Raw genomic sequence first — 18234 nt, 5'->3', positions numbered from 1 at the left:
CTCTCCTTCCACCACCCTGCCTCTTTTCTTTCCCTCCAGCACCCTTCTAGGTCAGAGGGGGCTCGCTGAAGAAACAGAGGACTCTGGGGTTTTTATTTCCCTTGGTAAAGTGGGCCCCCCGTGAAAGATCAGCAGCGCTGCCCCCCCCCCCCCCCGGGAGATCGACAACACCGTCCTCCCCCGGCATTGCCATCAACCAACCTGAATAAGTGACGGCGGAGGGGATGGACCAGCAGATGCAAAGAGTTGCTGCAAGGTCCCGCGATGACTGCATCTGCCGGTCCAACCCCTCCGACGTCACTTACCTCTTCCCTGAGCAGAGCCGGCAGACGCAGTCATCGCGGGACCTTGCAGCAACTCTTTGCATCTGCCGGTCCACCCCCTCCGATGTCACTTTTTCAGGTTGGTTGATGGCGATGCTAGGGGAGGGCGGTTTTGTCGATCTGCTGGGGGGGGGCAGCGCTGCCTATCTTTCCGGGGGGGGGGGGCCCAGTGCTGCCAATCTTTTGTGAAGGGGGGCCCAGCGCTGCCGATCTTTCCTAGGGGGCCTGCATTGCCAAGGGAAAAAAAACAAACAAACCGAGTCTTCTGTTTCATCGGACCCCCCTGACAATTTCGGGCCCTAGGCACGGTCCTACATGGCCTATTGGTTAATCCGGCCCTGCCTTTAATGGCTACATATAGACACATGCAAATAATCAATCCTTCAACATATTGGGACAATTAGCAACTACCAAATTGCTACTGGAGGCTGGAGGGGGATGGCAAAAGGTTTTACTTACTCTCAGAAGTTTAAAAGAGAAGACAACTGACTGTTGTCCGAAGTGTGCGGCCCCGAGGGCTTCTTTGGGCCATATGTTTTGGCTATGTCCGGGAATACAGGCTTATTGGAAACGCATTTGCTTGCATGTCAAGTCTCTCTGGCAATGCACCTGGTTGCCAACGGACACCTTTCTTTTCACGCTGAAACTTACTTTGTTTCCCACTCGTCCAGGAGCTGCTGCGTTTGTTCAGAAAACTATTTTTATGGGACTTAAAACTATTCTTCAGTGTTGGCTGTCCCCAAATACCCCGACTGTTTCCCACTGGCGGACACAGATGATCCAGTTGGCGGGGTATGAATGCCTGGCCATTGTAGATATGAACTCTAAGTCTGGATCTTTATATTTACGCTGTTGGGTACCTTTTTGTGCTACATTAACACCAACTGTACGCAGTAGATTGTTGAATTGATCTGGTACTTATCAAAGGGCTGTTCCCATGGGAGGGTGGGTGGGCGGATGGGGGGTAGGTTGGGGTTAGGGTTGGGGTTGGGAAGATTTCTGATGTTCTGATTGATTGATCGGTTGTTATTGTGTTCTGTTTCTTATTTCAAACTAATAAAAAGATTTAAACATAAAAGAGAAGACAATAATGTCACCAAAATAGAAATCCTTCCTAACACACACAAGAACAAATCATGTGTGCACATCATTTGACAACAAAAACTCTTTTCTACAGATCTGAAACCAAGCATTAATCTTTTGCAACCATGAAACTGCTTCTCACACTATTCCTGCACATATACACACCTTTACAAATAAAAAGTGTTTAATTTAGGGAATCAAATGCATAATTCTAAGATGCTCACAAGAACTTCTGTTCTATTTGAGGTGGAATAGGGATAGCAGGAGGGGGAAGATTTTGGCTTATAGAGTGAATGTTTACTGTACTTTTTAAGGTGTTTTTTTTCATATAAAGAGAAATTAAAAACACACAGACATACATGGTAAATAACATACATTGAAACATTTAAAAAAATCAGCTGGAGTAGATCAGTACAGAACTCTGGTATTTACATTTCAACCAATAAAAGTAAGCATATCTTTGTTTGTATGTCAGTGCCAAACTGTAGCAGGCATTACTTAAGTGCATCTGTTTTTTATCACCATTTCAGCTAATGGTGCTTATCGGGAACAGGGGCTTGAATGCAATATACCATATGCAGTTCCCATCTGTCAGGGAAAAAAAAAAAAAATTCAGGCCAGGTACTTTTCTTTTATCATACTCCCTTTTCACTGCAGAACACAGAATGAACAATGGTGGGGAAAGCACTGAACTAGAACAAAATGACATTTGAATCCAATCTGTACAATCCTCACCCACCGCCAATATCTCCATCTCTCTATTCTATATTATTATTTATTGATTTGTTATACCGCCTGTACCAATTAAGGATTGCAACTAAGTAAAACATTTAAAGTTTAGAGTGTGGAACAACCCCCCCCCCCCCTATAAGCCAGTTTTAGTTTACTACAGCAACTATTCAGTGGGACTTAGCTGACCGAGAACAGCTGCTGGCCGGCTAAGTCCCATTTGGACAACTATCCGTGATATTCATCAGGAGATAGTTGGCTGTTTCCCGGTGAATATTGGGCACGCCAGCAAGCCCAGCGATCAGCCATGTTGTGCAACATAGCCGGTCACCACTGATTTTCATAAATGTAGTAGGGTCATTGGGCAAGCTTGGAGGTAGGGCAGAACCAGTGTCATTCTTCAGTCAACTATTGTTTAGATTGGGTGTGTTAGTCTGTACAAGCATGTGCTAATGCAAAAGCTGATGGTGTGTCTTGACAATCCTAGCGCCCTGTCTGTGCAATGCGAGATGAAAAAGTTGAAAAATCACCGGTCTGGGAGTTGTTCACTAACAACTATCTCACATACACACACACGCATAAGAACATAAGCATTGCCATCTCCGGATCAGACCTTAGGTCCATCAAGTCCGGCGATCCGCACACGCGGAGGCCCCGCCAGGTGTACCCTGGCATAGTTTTAGTCCCCATATCACTCTGTGCCTCTCATAAGGAGATGCACATCTAGCTTACCCTTAAATCCTAGAACGGTGGATTCCCGTTTTATCCAATGGGCCCTGTGGCAGATCACATTAATAAATGCTTTTAGGAAATTACCTTTTGTGTTTTAAGATCAGAGAGGTTATTACTGAGGTCATTCCTCTATCACCATTTTCTTCACATTCAAGACCACTTCAGAAACAGTCCAGTTTACTGACATAAGATCCTGGCAGCTGTATGCTAAACAAAATGTATTTTTACGCAGATCTTAATTTTCATCACATACACAGCCACGTTTGATCACCACTCTGTAGCACTGACTCATAACGGCAATCTCAGTGCCATTAAACCAGCTGAAAATGTTCAGCTCACACCATGAAGAATTACTACTTTTAAATACAGCAATGCAGGGCATTTATGATATATCCAATTAGTCTTTGGATCATCTGAAAAGAGAGAATTTGTAATTTAACATGATACAGTACCTAGCAGGTGCTGTGGGATAAACAACTTTAATGTGCTGGAAAAGCAAATCCTGTTTCAAAGTTTGTTTGATCCACTCCCTTAGCCCTTGTCCAGTATCACCTGAAAAACATGGAAGCATTTTAAATGTAATAGTGAAGACCACCATGCAGTATCTACAATTCAGTTTATTTTCCTCCGTAACCAAGAAACCTTATTCTTTACATGTCATTTGCCAAGGACACACCCCACATAAAACAGCTTTTTGGAGTAAACTTGGCACAGTTGAGTCAAGGAGTAGCCCTAACGGTTACAGCAATGGGCTGAAAACCAGAGAAGCCTAGCTCAAATCCCACTGCGGCTCCTCGTGACTCTGGGAAAGTCACTTTAACACTCCACTGCCCCAGATACAAACTTAAGATTGTGAGCCTCCCAAAGACAGGCGAATACCAACTGTTTTTGAATGCAGTTCACCTCGAGCTGCAACTGGAAAGGTCAAAATCCACAATGATCCTATGTTGCAGAATAATGAGCGAAGCATTTGTCAGAAAACACAAAAAATGACTGTTAATAATGCAGGACAACTGTCTAAGGATTACAAACACTTTCCTCTCTAGGTCACTATTTTAAAACTCTGGAAATTCAGCCTGTCAGTATACTACCTGGCAGCCTTTATAAAAATAACTAGTCTCTGTTAGGTTTTCCATACACAGGTACCTTTACATCACACATTACAGTCTGGCCCTAAGTGGCATCCCTACCAATATTTTCCAGAGACCCCCCAAGACTATGAAAGCATGCAGGCCAAACTACACTCACTTCCTATTGATCTGTTGAAAACAATTAAAAAATGGCTGCCACTGTCTATGGATAAATGGATGGTTTACTCATTGAATGTGAGAAAAGAAAAACAACCCTTAAATTGCTCGAGTTACATTTACCTTGTCTAGTTTGATTGTGGAAGAAAACAGAGCCATGTTGCAATAAAGGGGGAAATTTTATTCGTAAAAAGTAATAACATTTATCCCTCAAAACCTATAAATGGCACCCAAATTTGGGCGTGATCCTGAGATCGTGCGCAAATAAATTACCCCTCCCTCTTTTTTTACAAAGCCACGCTAGCGGTTGCCACGCTGCAACCGCACCGAAGCCCGTTAAATCCCAATGGGCTTCCATGCAATTACCATGAGCCGCCGCAGTAATCGACTTAGGCCCTCTTATACTAAGGTGCGCTAAGTGTTTTAGCATGCGTTTAGCACCCGCTAAATCAACGCTACCGCTAACAAGTCCATAGGATAACATGCATGCGTTAGCGTTTAGCATGTGATTAGCGTGCACTAATATTTACCGCGCGCTAAAAAGCATAGCACACCTTAGTAAAAGAGGACCTTAGTTAATGAGCTTTTATCAATAACTAGCTGTTAATTATTGATGTTGATTTGCTCTAATTTGGATTTGCACAGGGCTCTCTGGCTGAGCACGATTCTATAAAGATCCATACCTAAATCCTCTTGTGTGTTAACCTAAAAAAGGGCGGGTCAGGAGCATCCCAAAGAATTACGCACAGTATTATAGAATTTGGGGGCTGCATGCCCAGGTTGTGTGATAGGATTTACACCGGGTGTCAGTTGGAAACAGCGGCAGTTAAAGGTGTAGAGAAACATCAAAGGCCTAGGGTCAGAAAGCTATGCAGATAAGCAGACCATACGGTCAGATGATGCAAATATCAGAGTGATTTATTGAAAATTAAATAAAGAAAAATTGCCCAATGGCCTTATTTCACCTAAACCTATGCTGCTTTAGAGGCTAACAACTAAAGAGAACAATTGAGAGCACTTTTTCTTAATCAGGGCTTGCACAACAGATTTCAGATCTAGGCCTCTCATTATTGCCGTGTGCTAGGGTCAGAAAGGTCAGTCTCAGCAGCCAGGGCAGAGAACAGCAGTTGAGGCATCAAGTGGGGGCTGAGAGGAGCCTCAATATCCCCCCAAGTGCTGATTTTCAAAACAGACTTGCTAAGCTTTTTGTTCTCAATACGTCCAAATTTCAAGGAGGCATGTTATGAGCAAGATTTGGGCGTGCTTAGCGCTTGGACATCATGCGGTGATATTCAAACATTTGCTATAATGTCCCGGACGTCATTTAAATCAGTGTTCTTCAACCACCGGTCCACAGAAATTATCTGCCGGTCCACAGGGCCAGCACATGCATCAGGCCCAAAACAGTGTTCTTCAACCGCCGGTCCACGGTGCGATCGATGCGGCGTTATCTTTGAGCCAGCTCCCTCTTCCTAACTGATTCAGTGCACAAAGCCACGGGCAGTGGCTCCTACGGGCATCCTGCGCCTGAACCGGAAGCCTTCTCTCTGACGTTGCAACGTCAGAGGGAAGGCTTCCAGATGAGGCACGGGACGTGCAAGGTGGAATTAGTGCTATTATGGGGGTGGGATCTGGGGTGAAGATTGGGTAGTGATTGGTGAGGTCTGGTCCACGACTTAGCCCAGTGTTCTTCAACCGCCAGTCCACAGACCGATGCCAGTCCACAGAATAATTCTTTTATTTCTGCCGGTCCATAGGTGTAAAAAGGTTGAAAAACACTGATTTAGATGCCTCAAGCTAGATCTGTTTTAAAAGTGTCTGAGTGCCACAAAGGTACTCAAACTGACCAGATAACCACTGGAGGGATTAAGTCATGACCCCCCACCCCATTCCCCCAGTGGTCAATGACTCCCTCCCATCCCCACCCCCTAAAGATGTGAAAGAAACAGTACATATCTGTCTCTATAACAGCAGCACCTGGTATGGGTAATCCTAGTACAGCAGCAAGGTGTTTGGAGTTGCCTGGTGGGTGGTGTAGTGAACCACAGAGAAGAGGAACCAGGCCCATATCTCACCCTATCCACTACATTTACGGTAGAAAGTGTGAGTCCAACAACCCCCCCCAAAAAAAAAACAACAAACAAACTACTATACTTCCATACAGGTCACACCTACAGCCATAAAGGCTATTGGGGTGGTAGATAGATGAGTACAGTAGATTTGGGGGGAGTCTAGGGCTCACCATATACAGTGGTGCCTCGCACAGCGAACGCCTCGCACAGCGAACGCTGCGCACAACGAACTTTATGTCTTGATTCGTACAACGGACTTCGTTTCACACAACGAAGTCCGGGGTTCCTGCGGGGTTGGATCGCAGCGGGGTTGGTCGAGCCGCGAGGGTAGTCTCCTTCTCCTTACCTGCCCTGTCGCAGCACACAGCCGAACGGAAATCTTCCCGATGTCAGCGCTGACGTCGGAGGGAGGGCTTAAGCAAAGCCCTCCCTTCCTCCGACGTCAGCGCTGACATCAGGAAGACTTCCGTTCGGCTGCGGCAGGGCAGGTAGGAAGAAGGCAATGGCGAACGAAAGAGGGGGGAGGGGGCGGTCCGCCCCGAAGAATGTGCACAGCTGGTCAGGTCCCCCGATCGACCGACAACAGGCCCGGCCGACAAACCTCCCTGCCCTGTAGCCGCGAATCTAAATTACCTCTTACAGCAGCTTCAATAATCCAGCTGCTGTAAGAAGGTAATTTAGATTCGCGGCTACAGGACAGGGAGATTTGTCCGACCGGGCCTGTTCTGTTGTCGGTCGGGTGCAAAAGCGCCACAAAGGTGGAGGCAGGGAGGGAGGAAAGGTGGAGTGGAGAAGAAAAGACGCTTAAGGGGGGAGAAGGCCGCTGAAAGCACATGTTGGAGCAGGGGATGAGAGGGAGGGAGAGAAGGGGAAATATTGGACAAGGGCAGAAGGGATGCTAAATCATAGGGTGACAGGCAGAGAGAACAACAGGAAAAAGAGTGGAAGCAATCTTGAACCCTGAGGGTGAGGGCAGAGAGAGGTGGTGAGATGATTGATCATGGGGAGAGGGACAAAAGGGAATAGAGATGGGATAGGAAGATAGTGGAAGTAAAAGGACAGGGAGATGTATGTTTTTAGATGTATCTAAATAAAAATAATAACAAAAAATTTATCTTTTTTATGTCATCTTAGCATATTTTATGCTGCAGAACGAATTATTTTTTTTTACATGTATTCCTATGGGAAAACGCGTTTCACATAACGAACGTTTCACATAACAAACTTGCTCCTGGAACCAATTAAGTTCGTTGTGTGAGGCACCACTGTATTATAAGGAGGTTCTGGTAAGATGTAAACCTAACACCTTTTATGTGAAGTTCACACCACTGCATCACTGCTTTGCTAGCACATCTGTTTGGTCAGTGTAGTATAAATGGTAGCGCCACCTACATCCAAATGGCTTGGTTTCGGATGTTTTTCACTTGGATGTTTTTCTTTTCAAACATGGCCGAAAAAAGTTGGACATCCTAAGGGCCAAAACATCTAGATATCCAGCCAATAATTAAAAAAAAAAAGATAAAGATGTCTATCAGTTTTGAAAATGGACATTTTACCCCCCCCCCCCCCAATTTTTGGATGCATCTCTTAAGACATCCAAATCGGACTTAGACACACTATTGAGACTGGCCCTCCACAAGCATACATAAACACACCCTTTCTGATGCTCAAGAATACAACCTAGTCAGTGCCTGTTTCCAAAACATTTTCCACCTCTACTGTAAATACAACCATTTTGGTTTCTCTCTCATCAGCCTAGTTAAGAATTGCACATTTCTGGTATATGAAATAGAATCTCAGTTAACAGGCAAAAAAAATCACCAGTGGGGAAAAAAAAAGTGTCCCTCGAACCACTAGTGGCAGCGAACCTGAGTCGCAAACCCCTCTCCTTCCCTCAAGCCCTGAAGCACTACAAGCGCAAGCAGTCCTGAGCCACGAACCCCACCTCCCTCCTGACCTGAAGCACTAGCGCGGCAGTGTCCTGAGCCACAAATCCCCCTTCCTTACCTCCCGCTCCTAAGCAGCTGAGGCACGAACCCCCTTCCCTCCCGCCTCTGAAGCACCAGCACGGCAGCGGTCCTGAGCCACAAAGCCCTCCCTCCCTCCCTCCCTTCCCCAAAGCGCAGCCGGTTAGCACTTAAATTTCCATCAGAAATTGATTTTATTTTCATTTTTATTTAAAGTATTACAATATTTTGATTTTTTTTTGCTGGTTGCTTCAGTTCCGGTTAACAGAGAGGCTACTGTATTTTGAATTTTACACAGTTCTTTTGCAAATTTTTTGACCAATGATTTAGGGCTCCCTTTACAAAGCTGCGTTAGGGCATTGCTGCACACGCTAGACGCTAACACCAGCATTGAGCTACCGTTAGTTCTAGCGCACGGTAATATCCTGCATGCACTAAAAACGCTAGCGAACCTTAGTAAAAGGAGCCCTTAGTTTCCTGTACCTTCAGAAAGTGAATAAAACAACCCCACAACAAATGTGTAAGACAGTGATCTACAATCTTTTTCACATAAAGACTCAGAGAATGACACGGTGACAAAATTCATCACCGTTCCCGTCCCCGCGGATAACCGCGGGAAACCATCTTCATGTCATTCTTTAAGGAGAGAGGGAAGAATCAGAGTATAATTGGGCACAACCACTGATCCGCAAGCTTTGCTTTGAAGAATGCTGGTGTAGAAGGACTGAGGTTGAAATAGACACTAGAAAATGACATGGGATTATTTCCCGCGGTTATCCGCAGGGACGGGAACGGTGATGAATTTTGTCACCGTGTCATTCTCTAGAGTCACACACATTGAGAAGAAGAATCCAAATCATAGTTACTTTATGGTAAGGTTCATCTTAGGAGTCACCACTGAAGAAAAAGATCTGGATGTTATGCAGAAACTACACTAAAATTTTCTGCTCAGTGTATAGCTGCGGGAAAAAAAGTAAACAGGATGCTATGAATTATTAGGAAAGGGATGATAAATAAGATCAAAAATATTACAGTAGACTCTCTGTTAACTGGAACTCAAGCAACCAGCAAAAAAAAAAAATCTCTTTAAATAAAAACAAAAACAATTTCTGACGGAAATTTAAGGGCTCCTTTTACGAAGGCGCATTAGCGGTTTAACACGCGCTAAACTACCGGCCGCGCTAGCCGGTACCGTCTCCTCTTGAGCAGGCGGTAGTTTTTCGGCTAGCGCGGTGGGGATTAGCGTGTGATGAAAAGTTGTGCGCGCTAAAGCCGCTAACGCGGCTTCATAAAAGGAGCCCTAAGTGTAAACTTGGCACGCCACACCTGAGTATGCCTCCTTTTTTCCTACCATGTGTCCAGTAGTTTGACTGGAACAGTTTATGGTATGGCATAGGATGGGGTATATTGTATTAGTTAGGCCTATTTTTAATAGTGACTCTCAAGCAACCAGAAACTACATTTATCTGGCATCTACCAATCCCCATGGGTACCGGTTAACTGAGAGTCTATTGTATAATGCCTCTATATCACTTCATGGTGCATCCTCACCTTGAGTATTGTGCACAATTCTGGTCGCCATATTTTAAAAAAGATATAGCGGAATTAGAAAAGGTTCGAAAGAGAGTGATCAAAATGAGGAATGACTATGATCAATATGAGGAAAGACTAAAGAGGTCAAGGCTCTTCAGCTTGGAAAAGAGATGGCTGAGGGGGACATGAATCCAGAGTGATGTAGAACGGGTAAAAGTGAATAAATTTTTCACCCTTTCAATAAGTTCAAAAACCAAGGAACATTCAATGACATTACATGGGAATACTTTTTTAAAACAAATAGGAAGATTTTTTTTTTAACTAAAAGAACAGTTAACTCTGGTACTCATTGTAAGATGTAGCTGGGTTTAAGAAAGGTTTGGACAAGTTCCTGGAGGAAAAGTTCATAGTGTGCTATTAAGACAGAGATGGGAGAAAACACTGCTTGCCCTGGATCAGTAGCATACTGTTACTGCTACTGTTTGGGGGTCTGCCAGGTACTGTGACCTGGATTGCCCACTGTTGGAAACTGGACTAGATGGACCATTGGTCAGATCTAGTATGGCTGTTTTTATGAGAATGTGAGGAAGCTCCAAGGACCACCAAAAGATTTCACGCTTTCACATACTACTAATTTTGTAAATCATCTTGACCTGCTTGTTCAGACTGGGCATAAAACATTAAAAATACTAATATAGATTCTACAGTACAAGGATATATTTTAAAAACTCACTTTATTTTGGATTGCCAACTGTAGTGCTGCCCAATTCACCGATTCGCTTTTGTGAATTGATTCGAATCGATTTCTTTAAAAATAATTGGGCTCGCCGATTCAGTGACCAACCCTCTTCCCCACATACCTTCGGACCTCATAAAGGAGGAGCAGCAGCGCAAAGCCTGCCCTAAACATGGCCTCTTGCTAGCTGTCCACTGCCGCTCCTGCTTTAGGAGGTCAGAAGTCAGAGCTCTTGGTGAAGGGGGGGGGGTTGGTCAGAAGTGCTGCATAGCACAGGCACCAGCACTGTGAGTTTCCGAGCACCCCCAATATTTTGGGGACATCACGTGACATGTTACCCTCGGCCCCGCGGCTTTAGGGGGCTCCCTGAAGGCAAGCATGTTTTCCCCTTCTTTCCACTGTCGTCTGGCTTCCCCCTGGCCTCCCAGTTTAACTTTATAAATGAATTATGGCCTGCAGAGGATCGCTGGTGTTGTAGCCATTCTAGCAGGCTACTGGCACGGCCTCCACCACACTTTCCCTCTGCTAAGGTCACGCCCCTTCTCCGACGTGACATCCTATTTTGGTCTGGGATGGACCGCAGCAGATGGAATGCATGGTGTAGGACATTTACCCAAAGTGCTATTAAAACAAACACATACAGTCCTCTACTATGTGGATTTTTTTTCCTCTGTGATGATCCAGGAAAATAAAATGGGGAGAGTATAATTTTATCATTGTTACGAACCAATTTGCAGCCATTTGCCATGTTTTATAACCCCTAACTGAAAAACACTCATGAAAAGTCCCCCCCCCCCCCTTTTTACAAAACCATAAAGCGGTGTTTAGTGTCTGCTGCAGCGGTAACAGCTCTGACACTCAGAAGAATTGAGAGTCGGAGCTGTTACTGCTGTGGCCGGTGCGAAAAAAAATGCGCTATGGTTTTGTAAAAGGGGGGTGGGGATAAATAAGCTACAAAAGGCAACCTGGATACATAGGAGCCAACTTTGTTGGTGCTCCCCAATACTGACACAGTCTCCTTTGACTGTATCCAGGGAGAGCTAATTTTCATTGGGTTTAATGCTCCCAATAAGTTTGAAAAGTTGGCTCCAATGCCAGGACATAATAATTATGAACTAAGTTTAATAATACACCTAAGTTCATCTGTATTAATAATGGTGTTCCAACTATCATGCGTGAATCCTACTTAATTTGCAATCCACTACAACCAAGCATGCTTAACTCATTTTATACTGCAACCCAAAAATTATGCATTAAAGTTTACACTGGGACACTTGTACATATATATGTATACATATTTCTTAGTGATGTTTAAAGAGGCACCAGCGCCTGCCAGAGGAAGTTAGTCATTTACTTCAACAGTCAACCAAAAATCCTTGACGTAAATCAAAGCGAAGAAAACATTACTGATGAAAAACAGACAGTCATTGCTGCCGGCCAACATATAAGTGTTTCCACGGACCGAAAGAGATGCGACTGGATTTTGTTCAGACATTAATAATCTAGCAAGCCCACCCATAGGCAGCCCCATGTTCCAAGGAGAAGCCCGTGCAGGCAGTTGCACTTCTGCGCATGCGGGGAAAAGAGATTTCCGTACTGCCACGGGCTCACAGGAAAAGAATGAAACAAAAAAGGCACATTGACAGCTCTTTTGCAACGCATGCAGCTAAGCACCTGAGCCATGCAGAAAGACAACAGAGGCGGTGTGCCTGCCTACTGGAGCCGTCACACACCTCTGCAGCGCGGACATGACAGCAGGACTCCGACTACTTCCTGATTAGCGCGCGCAGGCTGTGACGCAAAGGGGAGGGACAGGGTAGTACCACTACTTGCTTCGATTTTTTTACGCGTGTGTGCCGTTTTTGCAATCGCTGGTCGACGTTTCCGGGTGTGTCTAGGTGTGAGCGGTGTTGCTGCATGTATCTGTCCTTAAGAGGCTAACAATTTATTGCAATACGACTACAAGCTTTATGTTTTAAAGGTTGTAGCTCTGAGCAGCTAGATGTTAATATAATACACGTTTTGGGAAAAGCTTGAAAACGGGCTGTAAGTTGGAGTTCTCCTGTTGCTGTTCACATTTTCAGTAGTGATGGATAGGCAAGTTCAGCTGGACTCCAGGGAACTCCAGTGTTCTGAAGAACTCCCCAGCCCCAGCAATGCAATTCGAGGACTTTCGCTCAGGGGGGAACAGTGGGCTGCAGATATAGAAGCCAGCTCTGTGGGTACTATGAATGCCTGAGCACCCCCTTGACTGTCCAGGGAGAGGTCATTTCCATTGGGTTTAACACCCCTAATCATTTTGAAAAGTTGCTTCCTATGGCTTCAGGGCACATTTTCACTTAGGAGAGCCAAACAAACCAAGCTCTGTCTTTGCACCTCCACCCAATTCCTGTTTTTTTGATGAATGGGCAGAGCTGCCAAGGGGACCTAATTTTTGAGAGGAAGATTTTAGCATAGTCCTCCAGTGCCACCCCACTCCACTTCCTGGCTCTGTACCCTTTGTTCAACTCAATTCCACTGCTGCCTTTTTCCTGTTCTTTGTGGCACGAACAAGCCACCTTATGCTCCATTGGCAGGAGACACCTTAAAATGTTATCTGTTGCTGCTAGGGGACCAGTCTCAAGAGCCATGAGATTTTTTAGCTCTTAACACCTGACTGGTCCTACAGTAGCAGGAGATGATGTCTTATTAACAGGTCTGCTGCCGACTTACCAAGGGTAACCCATGCCAAAACTGAAGATATGCCACCGCTATGCTGGACATTTCAGATTAATAAAGAGTTTTTTTTAATGAGACCCCCAGCCATATCATAAACTGGATCTGGTAAATGCCAAGAACTGACATATTCTAATTAATAAATAGAAAATAACATTCTTTTTTTCTACCTTTGTTGTCTGTTGTCCCAGTCTCTGGTTTCTGCTTTTAGAAAGATAGAAAGAAACATAGAAACATGATAGCAGTTAAAGGCCAAATAGCCCATCCAGTCTGCCCATCCACAGCATCCACTATCTCCATGCCTGTCCACAGTCTTTGTCTTCACCACCTCTACAGGGAGACTTCCATGCATCTACCACCCTTTCTGTAAAAAAGTATTTCCTTGGATTACTCTTAACTCCATCCTCTGCCCTCTCATTCTGGAGTTTCCTTTCAAATGAAAGAGACTTGCCTCATGCGCATTTATGCCATATAGGTATTTAAATGTCTCATCATAACTCCCACCTTTCCTTAAAGTATATATATTGAGATCTTTGTCCCAATATGCTTATGATGAAGACCACTGACCATTTTAGTAGCCTTCCTCTGGACCGACTCTATCCTGTTTATATCTTTTGGAAAGTGCAGTCTCCAGAATTGTATACAATATTCTAAATGAGGTCTCTTAACTCTTGTCATTTTCAGTTCAAAGATTTTTATTGATTTTAATAAAATATAAAAATACAATAAATGTTAGCAAGGCAAGATACAGACAAGTTATACAAAGCAAAGAATCATAAAATATTATCTATGCAATACAACAAGCTGACCCCTGCCTATCTAAAAAGAGAGTGTCAGCACAACCTGCAGCCATAACCATATACAATATCCAATGCACAGAGAAACACCAATATAAATATGGATAGCAAGCTATGATATAATGCATAAGTTCTGTTATAGATATCTATATCCTAGCACAATAACTGAATGCCATCAGTCTGTATTGCAATAAGAGTTGACCGGACTCCAGATTTTGATAAATGAGCTCATAGACTTGTGCCTTTCCGCTATGACACTTTTATAATTTACTGTAAGGCATAACATATTCCACCAATTAATATAATTCAGCTTAGATAGGTCTTTCCAACAATGTATGATATTTTTAAGGGTCAAAAATAGCAAGACGTTAAGCAGCCTCGCATTATGATCAGGCAGTGTGTGCAGTAGGCCATGATAACCCAGTATGATAATGTGCAAACTTAAGGGCTCTTGTATATTCAAGATTGTAGAGATGGTTTCCCAAACTTTGCTCCAATAGACTGATAGATGTGAACAGTCATAGATCATATGAGTTAGCGTGCCTTCCTGTGAGTTAGAAGACTAACACATGGTAGAGAGTTAATTTGAAATCTTAGCTACCTTAATTGGATTAAGCACAGAGAAGTGGTATACATAAGAACATAAGAATTGCCATACTGGGACAGACTGAAGGTCCATCAAGCCTAGTATCCTGTTTCCAACAGCGACCAACCCTGGTCCAAAGTACCTAGCTAGATCCCAAGTAATAAAACAGGATTTGTAGTGTCTGATCCTGCCCATTGCACTCTGTGCTGCAAGTCCCATAATGCACCAGGATAGGGTGGTCAAATATTTAGGATTGTCTCAAAATCTCCAGCCCAGAAGTGGGTAACTTGACATCTCTGTGCGGAATGGTTACTCTCTGTCCTATCTACTTAGGGCTCATTCTCTTCCTTGAAAGTTCACTGCAGGCTGCCTAGAAGGGGGTGACTGGAGTAGGACATTCTTGCTGTTCTGGCTCTGGCGGTTTAAAGAAGCAGCAGAATTATGTTCTGGTCCGTTATCCCAGAAATTAAATCCTGATTAAATAGGGTTATTATATGGCTCCAGAAAAAAGGGGGACGGATTGAGACATCCAGGTTTACTTCCATTGCTTTCAATGAAATTAAAACCCAGCTGTCTCAATCTGTCCTACTTACTTCCATTGCCTTCAATGGAAGTAAAACCCGAATGTTTCAATCCGTCCTTCTTTTTCTGGAATCAGATGATAACCCTATTATTAAATGAAAATGAATGTATGTTCATGTGTCAACACACACTAGTAGATGCAGCCCAAGGTTTGTATCTCAAGCTGCAGATATCAAAGCAGTTTGCACAAAGTCCCATGGGGCTCTAACTAGCTAATGCATTGTTATTGCTTTTGAAACAAAGTTCAATATTTTTTTTTCTACCCTCAATATGTACTACTGGTGATGTTAACATATTTCCAAGTTTGTCTTCCTCTTACTTTATAGATGGGGACATTCTTCAGAATTTCTTGCCGATTAATTTATTGTACAAAGCAGTCTTTCTATCAGACTTCATCTTACTCTTTTCCAGTCTCAATCCACTACATTTGAAAGCAATAAAGAAGTGGCTAATTAGGTTAAATGGGCCCTTACATCCCAAGGAGGCCTGCAGCTCAATGTCAGTGTCCCCTAAGCCGCCTTCTCTATTTTCAGCTGGTTTGAAGAAGGCTAACCTTAGCAACTTGATTTCCACTACTGAACTAGGGGATTCCTTTGGCATTGCATCTTGCATCCTATTTTGAATCCCCCAAGGATCTCTTCTGACAGAAACAGTCACACCTGCAGAAACTAGAATGAAAACAGATGTGGTTTAAAAACCACTCGATATCTGTCAGAATTGCATAATGCATTCAGTCTCCTGTGAATCAGGGCAGCATAAAAAAGACCCCAGATAGAATTCCAATTACAACCTTCTGTTTCCAAAAACAGAAAGGATTCAGGAACCAACAGCAAAGAAGGAAAATATAGAAGTACAGTACTTCTTTGCATGTACTGAATAACACAGGAGGCAAAAAAAAAAAAAACCCACAACAACAAAAACCCCAGCATCTTACTCTGCTGTTACTTTACAACAACAAAAAACAAGTTCATTTTTTTATGTCAGGTTACCCAGCTCCAGGAGGGAGATTTGGGACCAGTTCTGGATTTATGGCATCCCAATTCTTAAGTCACAACAAGCAAGAAACCTCAATACTCCACTGGACTAAAGAGAAACAACAAAACAAAACACTGGCAAAGACTGGCAGAGTGGAGTGAATGAATAAGAACTCCCAGGTTTATTGATAACATAAAATAAGATAAGACCATAAAAACAATAAAGACAGTATCAGCTGGCAATATAAATAGTCCCTGGTAAATGCCAATCACAATTCCAGCTGGCAGTGATGACAAATAGTTCCTGGTAAGACCTGTCTATGTAGAAAAAATGATCATCTGTATGTGGATGATTCCACCTTGGCATGAACAATGGCAGCAAGTGAAAGTTACCATTGAAACAGTGTGGCACATCAGCTGACAAGTGGTATAGCAAAGGTGGAGTCAATTGGATGAAAAGGGCCCTACAAGGTCTGTGTTTCAGCATGTAGAAATGCCTTCATCAGGGGTCCTGTGAAAGTGTATCATAAAAAATAAAAAGAATAAAAGTGGCAAACATTGGTGATGATGATTGAAATTGAATGTGTAAAAAAGTATGAGTGACAACCTATGTAAGGAGAAGGGAAAAAAAAACCATGGCATTTAAAAAATATTACTAAAGATGAGTGAAAACATGAGAGATACCCTTTATCAGTGAATATTTATGATAAAACATAATGGTGAGAGAGAATGGATGTTAAAGGAATGGGGTGATGATGAGACTTTAAACATAAAAAACAAAGGAAAAATGACATTAAAATATAATAACATACTATTAATGAGATCACCAATCTGAGCCAAACATCCATAGAAGTGAGCCTTGAGGACGTTCGTAGGCAGATAGAAAAACTAAAAACTGACAAATCCCCGGGTCCGGATGGCATACATCCTAGGGTTCTGAAGGAATTAAAGGAGGAGATAGCAGAACTACTGCAGCAAATTTGCAACTTATCCCTGAAAACAGGCGAGATCCCGGAAGATTGGAAGATAGCCAACGTTACGCCCATCTTTAAAAAGGGATCAAGAGGTGACCCGGGAAACTACAGGCCGGTGAGCCTGACTTCGGTTCCAGGGAAAATGGCAGAAGCACTGATAAAAGAAAACATCGATCAACATTTTGAAAAACATGAACTTCTGATAACCAGCCAGCATGGTTTCTGCAAGGGAAGATCATGCCTAACAAACTTATTGCACTTCTTCTAAGGAATCAACAAACGGATGGACAAAGGAGACCCCATAGACATCATATATCTAGATTTCCAAAAAGCCTTTGACAAGGTGCCCCATGAACGTCTACTCCGGAAATTGAAGAACCATGGGGTGGAAGGAGACGTACATAGATGGATCAGAAACTGGTTGGAGGGTAGAAAACAAAGGGTAGGAGTGAAGGGTCACTACTCCGACTGGAGGAGGGTCACGAGTGGTGTCCCGCAGGGCTCGGTGCTCGGGCCACTGCTATTTAATATCTTCATAAATGATCTAGAAACAGGGACGAAGTGCGAGATAATAAAATTTGCGGACGACACCAAACTATTTAATGGAGCTCAGACTACAGAGGACTGCGAAGAATTGCAAAGGGACTTGAACAAACTAGAAGAATGGGCGGCGAAATGGCAGATGAAGTTCATCATTGAGAAATGTAAAGTATTACATGTGGGGAGCAGAAACTCGAGGTACAACTATACAATGGGAAGGATATTATTGAATAAGAGTACCAAGGAAAGGGACTTGGGGGTAATGGTGGACATGACAATGAAGCCGTCGGCACAGTGTGCAGCGGCCGCTAAGAGAGCGAATAGAATGCTTGGTATAATCAAAAAGGGTATTATAGCCAGAACGAAAGAAGTTATCCTGCCGTTGTATCGGGCGATGGTGCGCCCGCATTTGGAGTACTGCGTCCAATATTGGTCGCCGTACCTTAAGAAGGATATGGCGTTAGTCGAGAGGGTTCAGAGGAGAGCGACACGTCTGATAAAAGGTATGGAAAACCTGTCATATTCTGAGAGATTGGAGAAGCTGGGTCTCTTTTCCCTGGAGAAGAGGAGACTTAGAGGAGATATGATAGAGACTTATAAGATCATGAAGGGCATAGAGAGAATAAAGAGGGACAGATTCTTCA

At 43.5% G+C, this 18234-nt stretch overlaps 1 protein-coding gene across 2 annotated transcripts in view; it reads right to left on the bottom strand.

Moving 5' to 3' along the window:
- The window catches only part of LYPLAL1 (lysophospholipase like 1), a 55066-nt gene extending 42825 nt beyond the window's left edge, over positions 1-12241 (bottom strand). The window contains exons 1-2 of one of the 2 annotated variants that reach the window (XM_033937441.1): positions 12097-12241; positions 3320-3419 (exon numbers count right to left, since the gene is read on the bottom strand). In XM_033937441.1, coding sequence (XP_033793332.1) covers positions 3320-3419; positions 12097-12172 — 176 coding nt within the window. In that variant the 5' untranslated portion in view covers positions 12173-12241. Of the gene's footprint in view, positions 1-3319; positions 3420-11937; positions 12077-12096 lie in introns of those variants that run through there. The other variant, XM_033937442.1, reaches the window with a different exon arrangement.
- Between the last annotated feature and the right edge of the window lie 5993 nt (positions 12242-18234).

The sequence above is a fragment of the Geotrypetes seraphini genome, chromosome 3 (genome assembly GCF_902459505.1).
Source record: "Geotrypetes seraphini chromosome 3, aGeoSer1.1, whole genome shotgun sequence".
In the NCBI taxonomy this organism is placed as follows: domain Eukaryota; kingdom Metazoa; phylum Chordata; class Amphibia; order Gymnophiona; family Dermophiidae; genus Geotrypetes; species Geotrypetes seraphini.
Note: the sequence above shows the minus strand (reverse complement) of the source record. Positions and strands in the feature narration are given on the sequence as shown.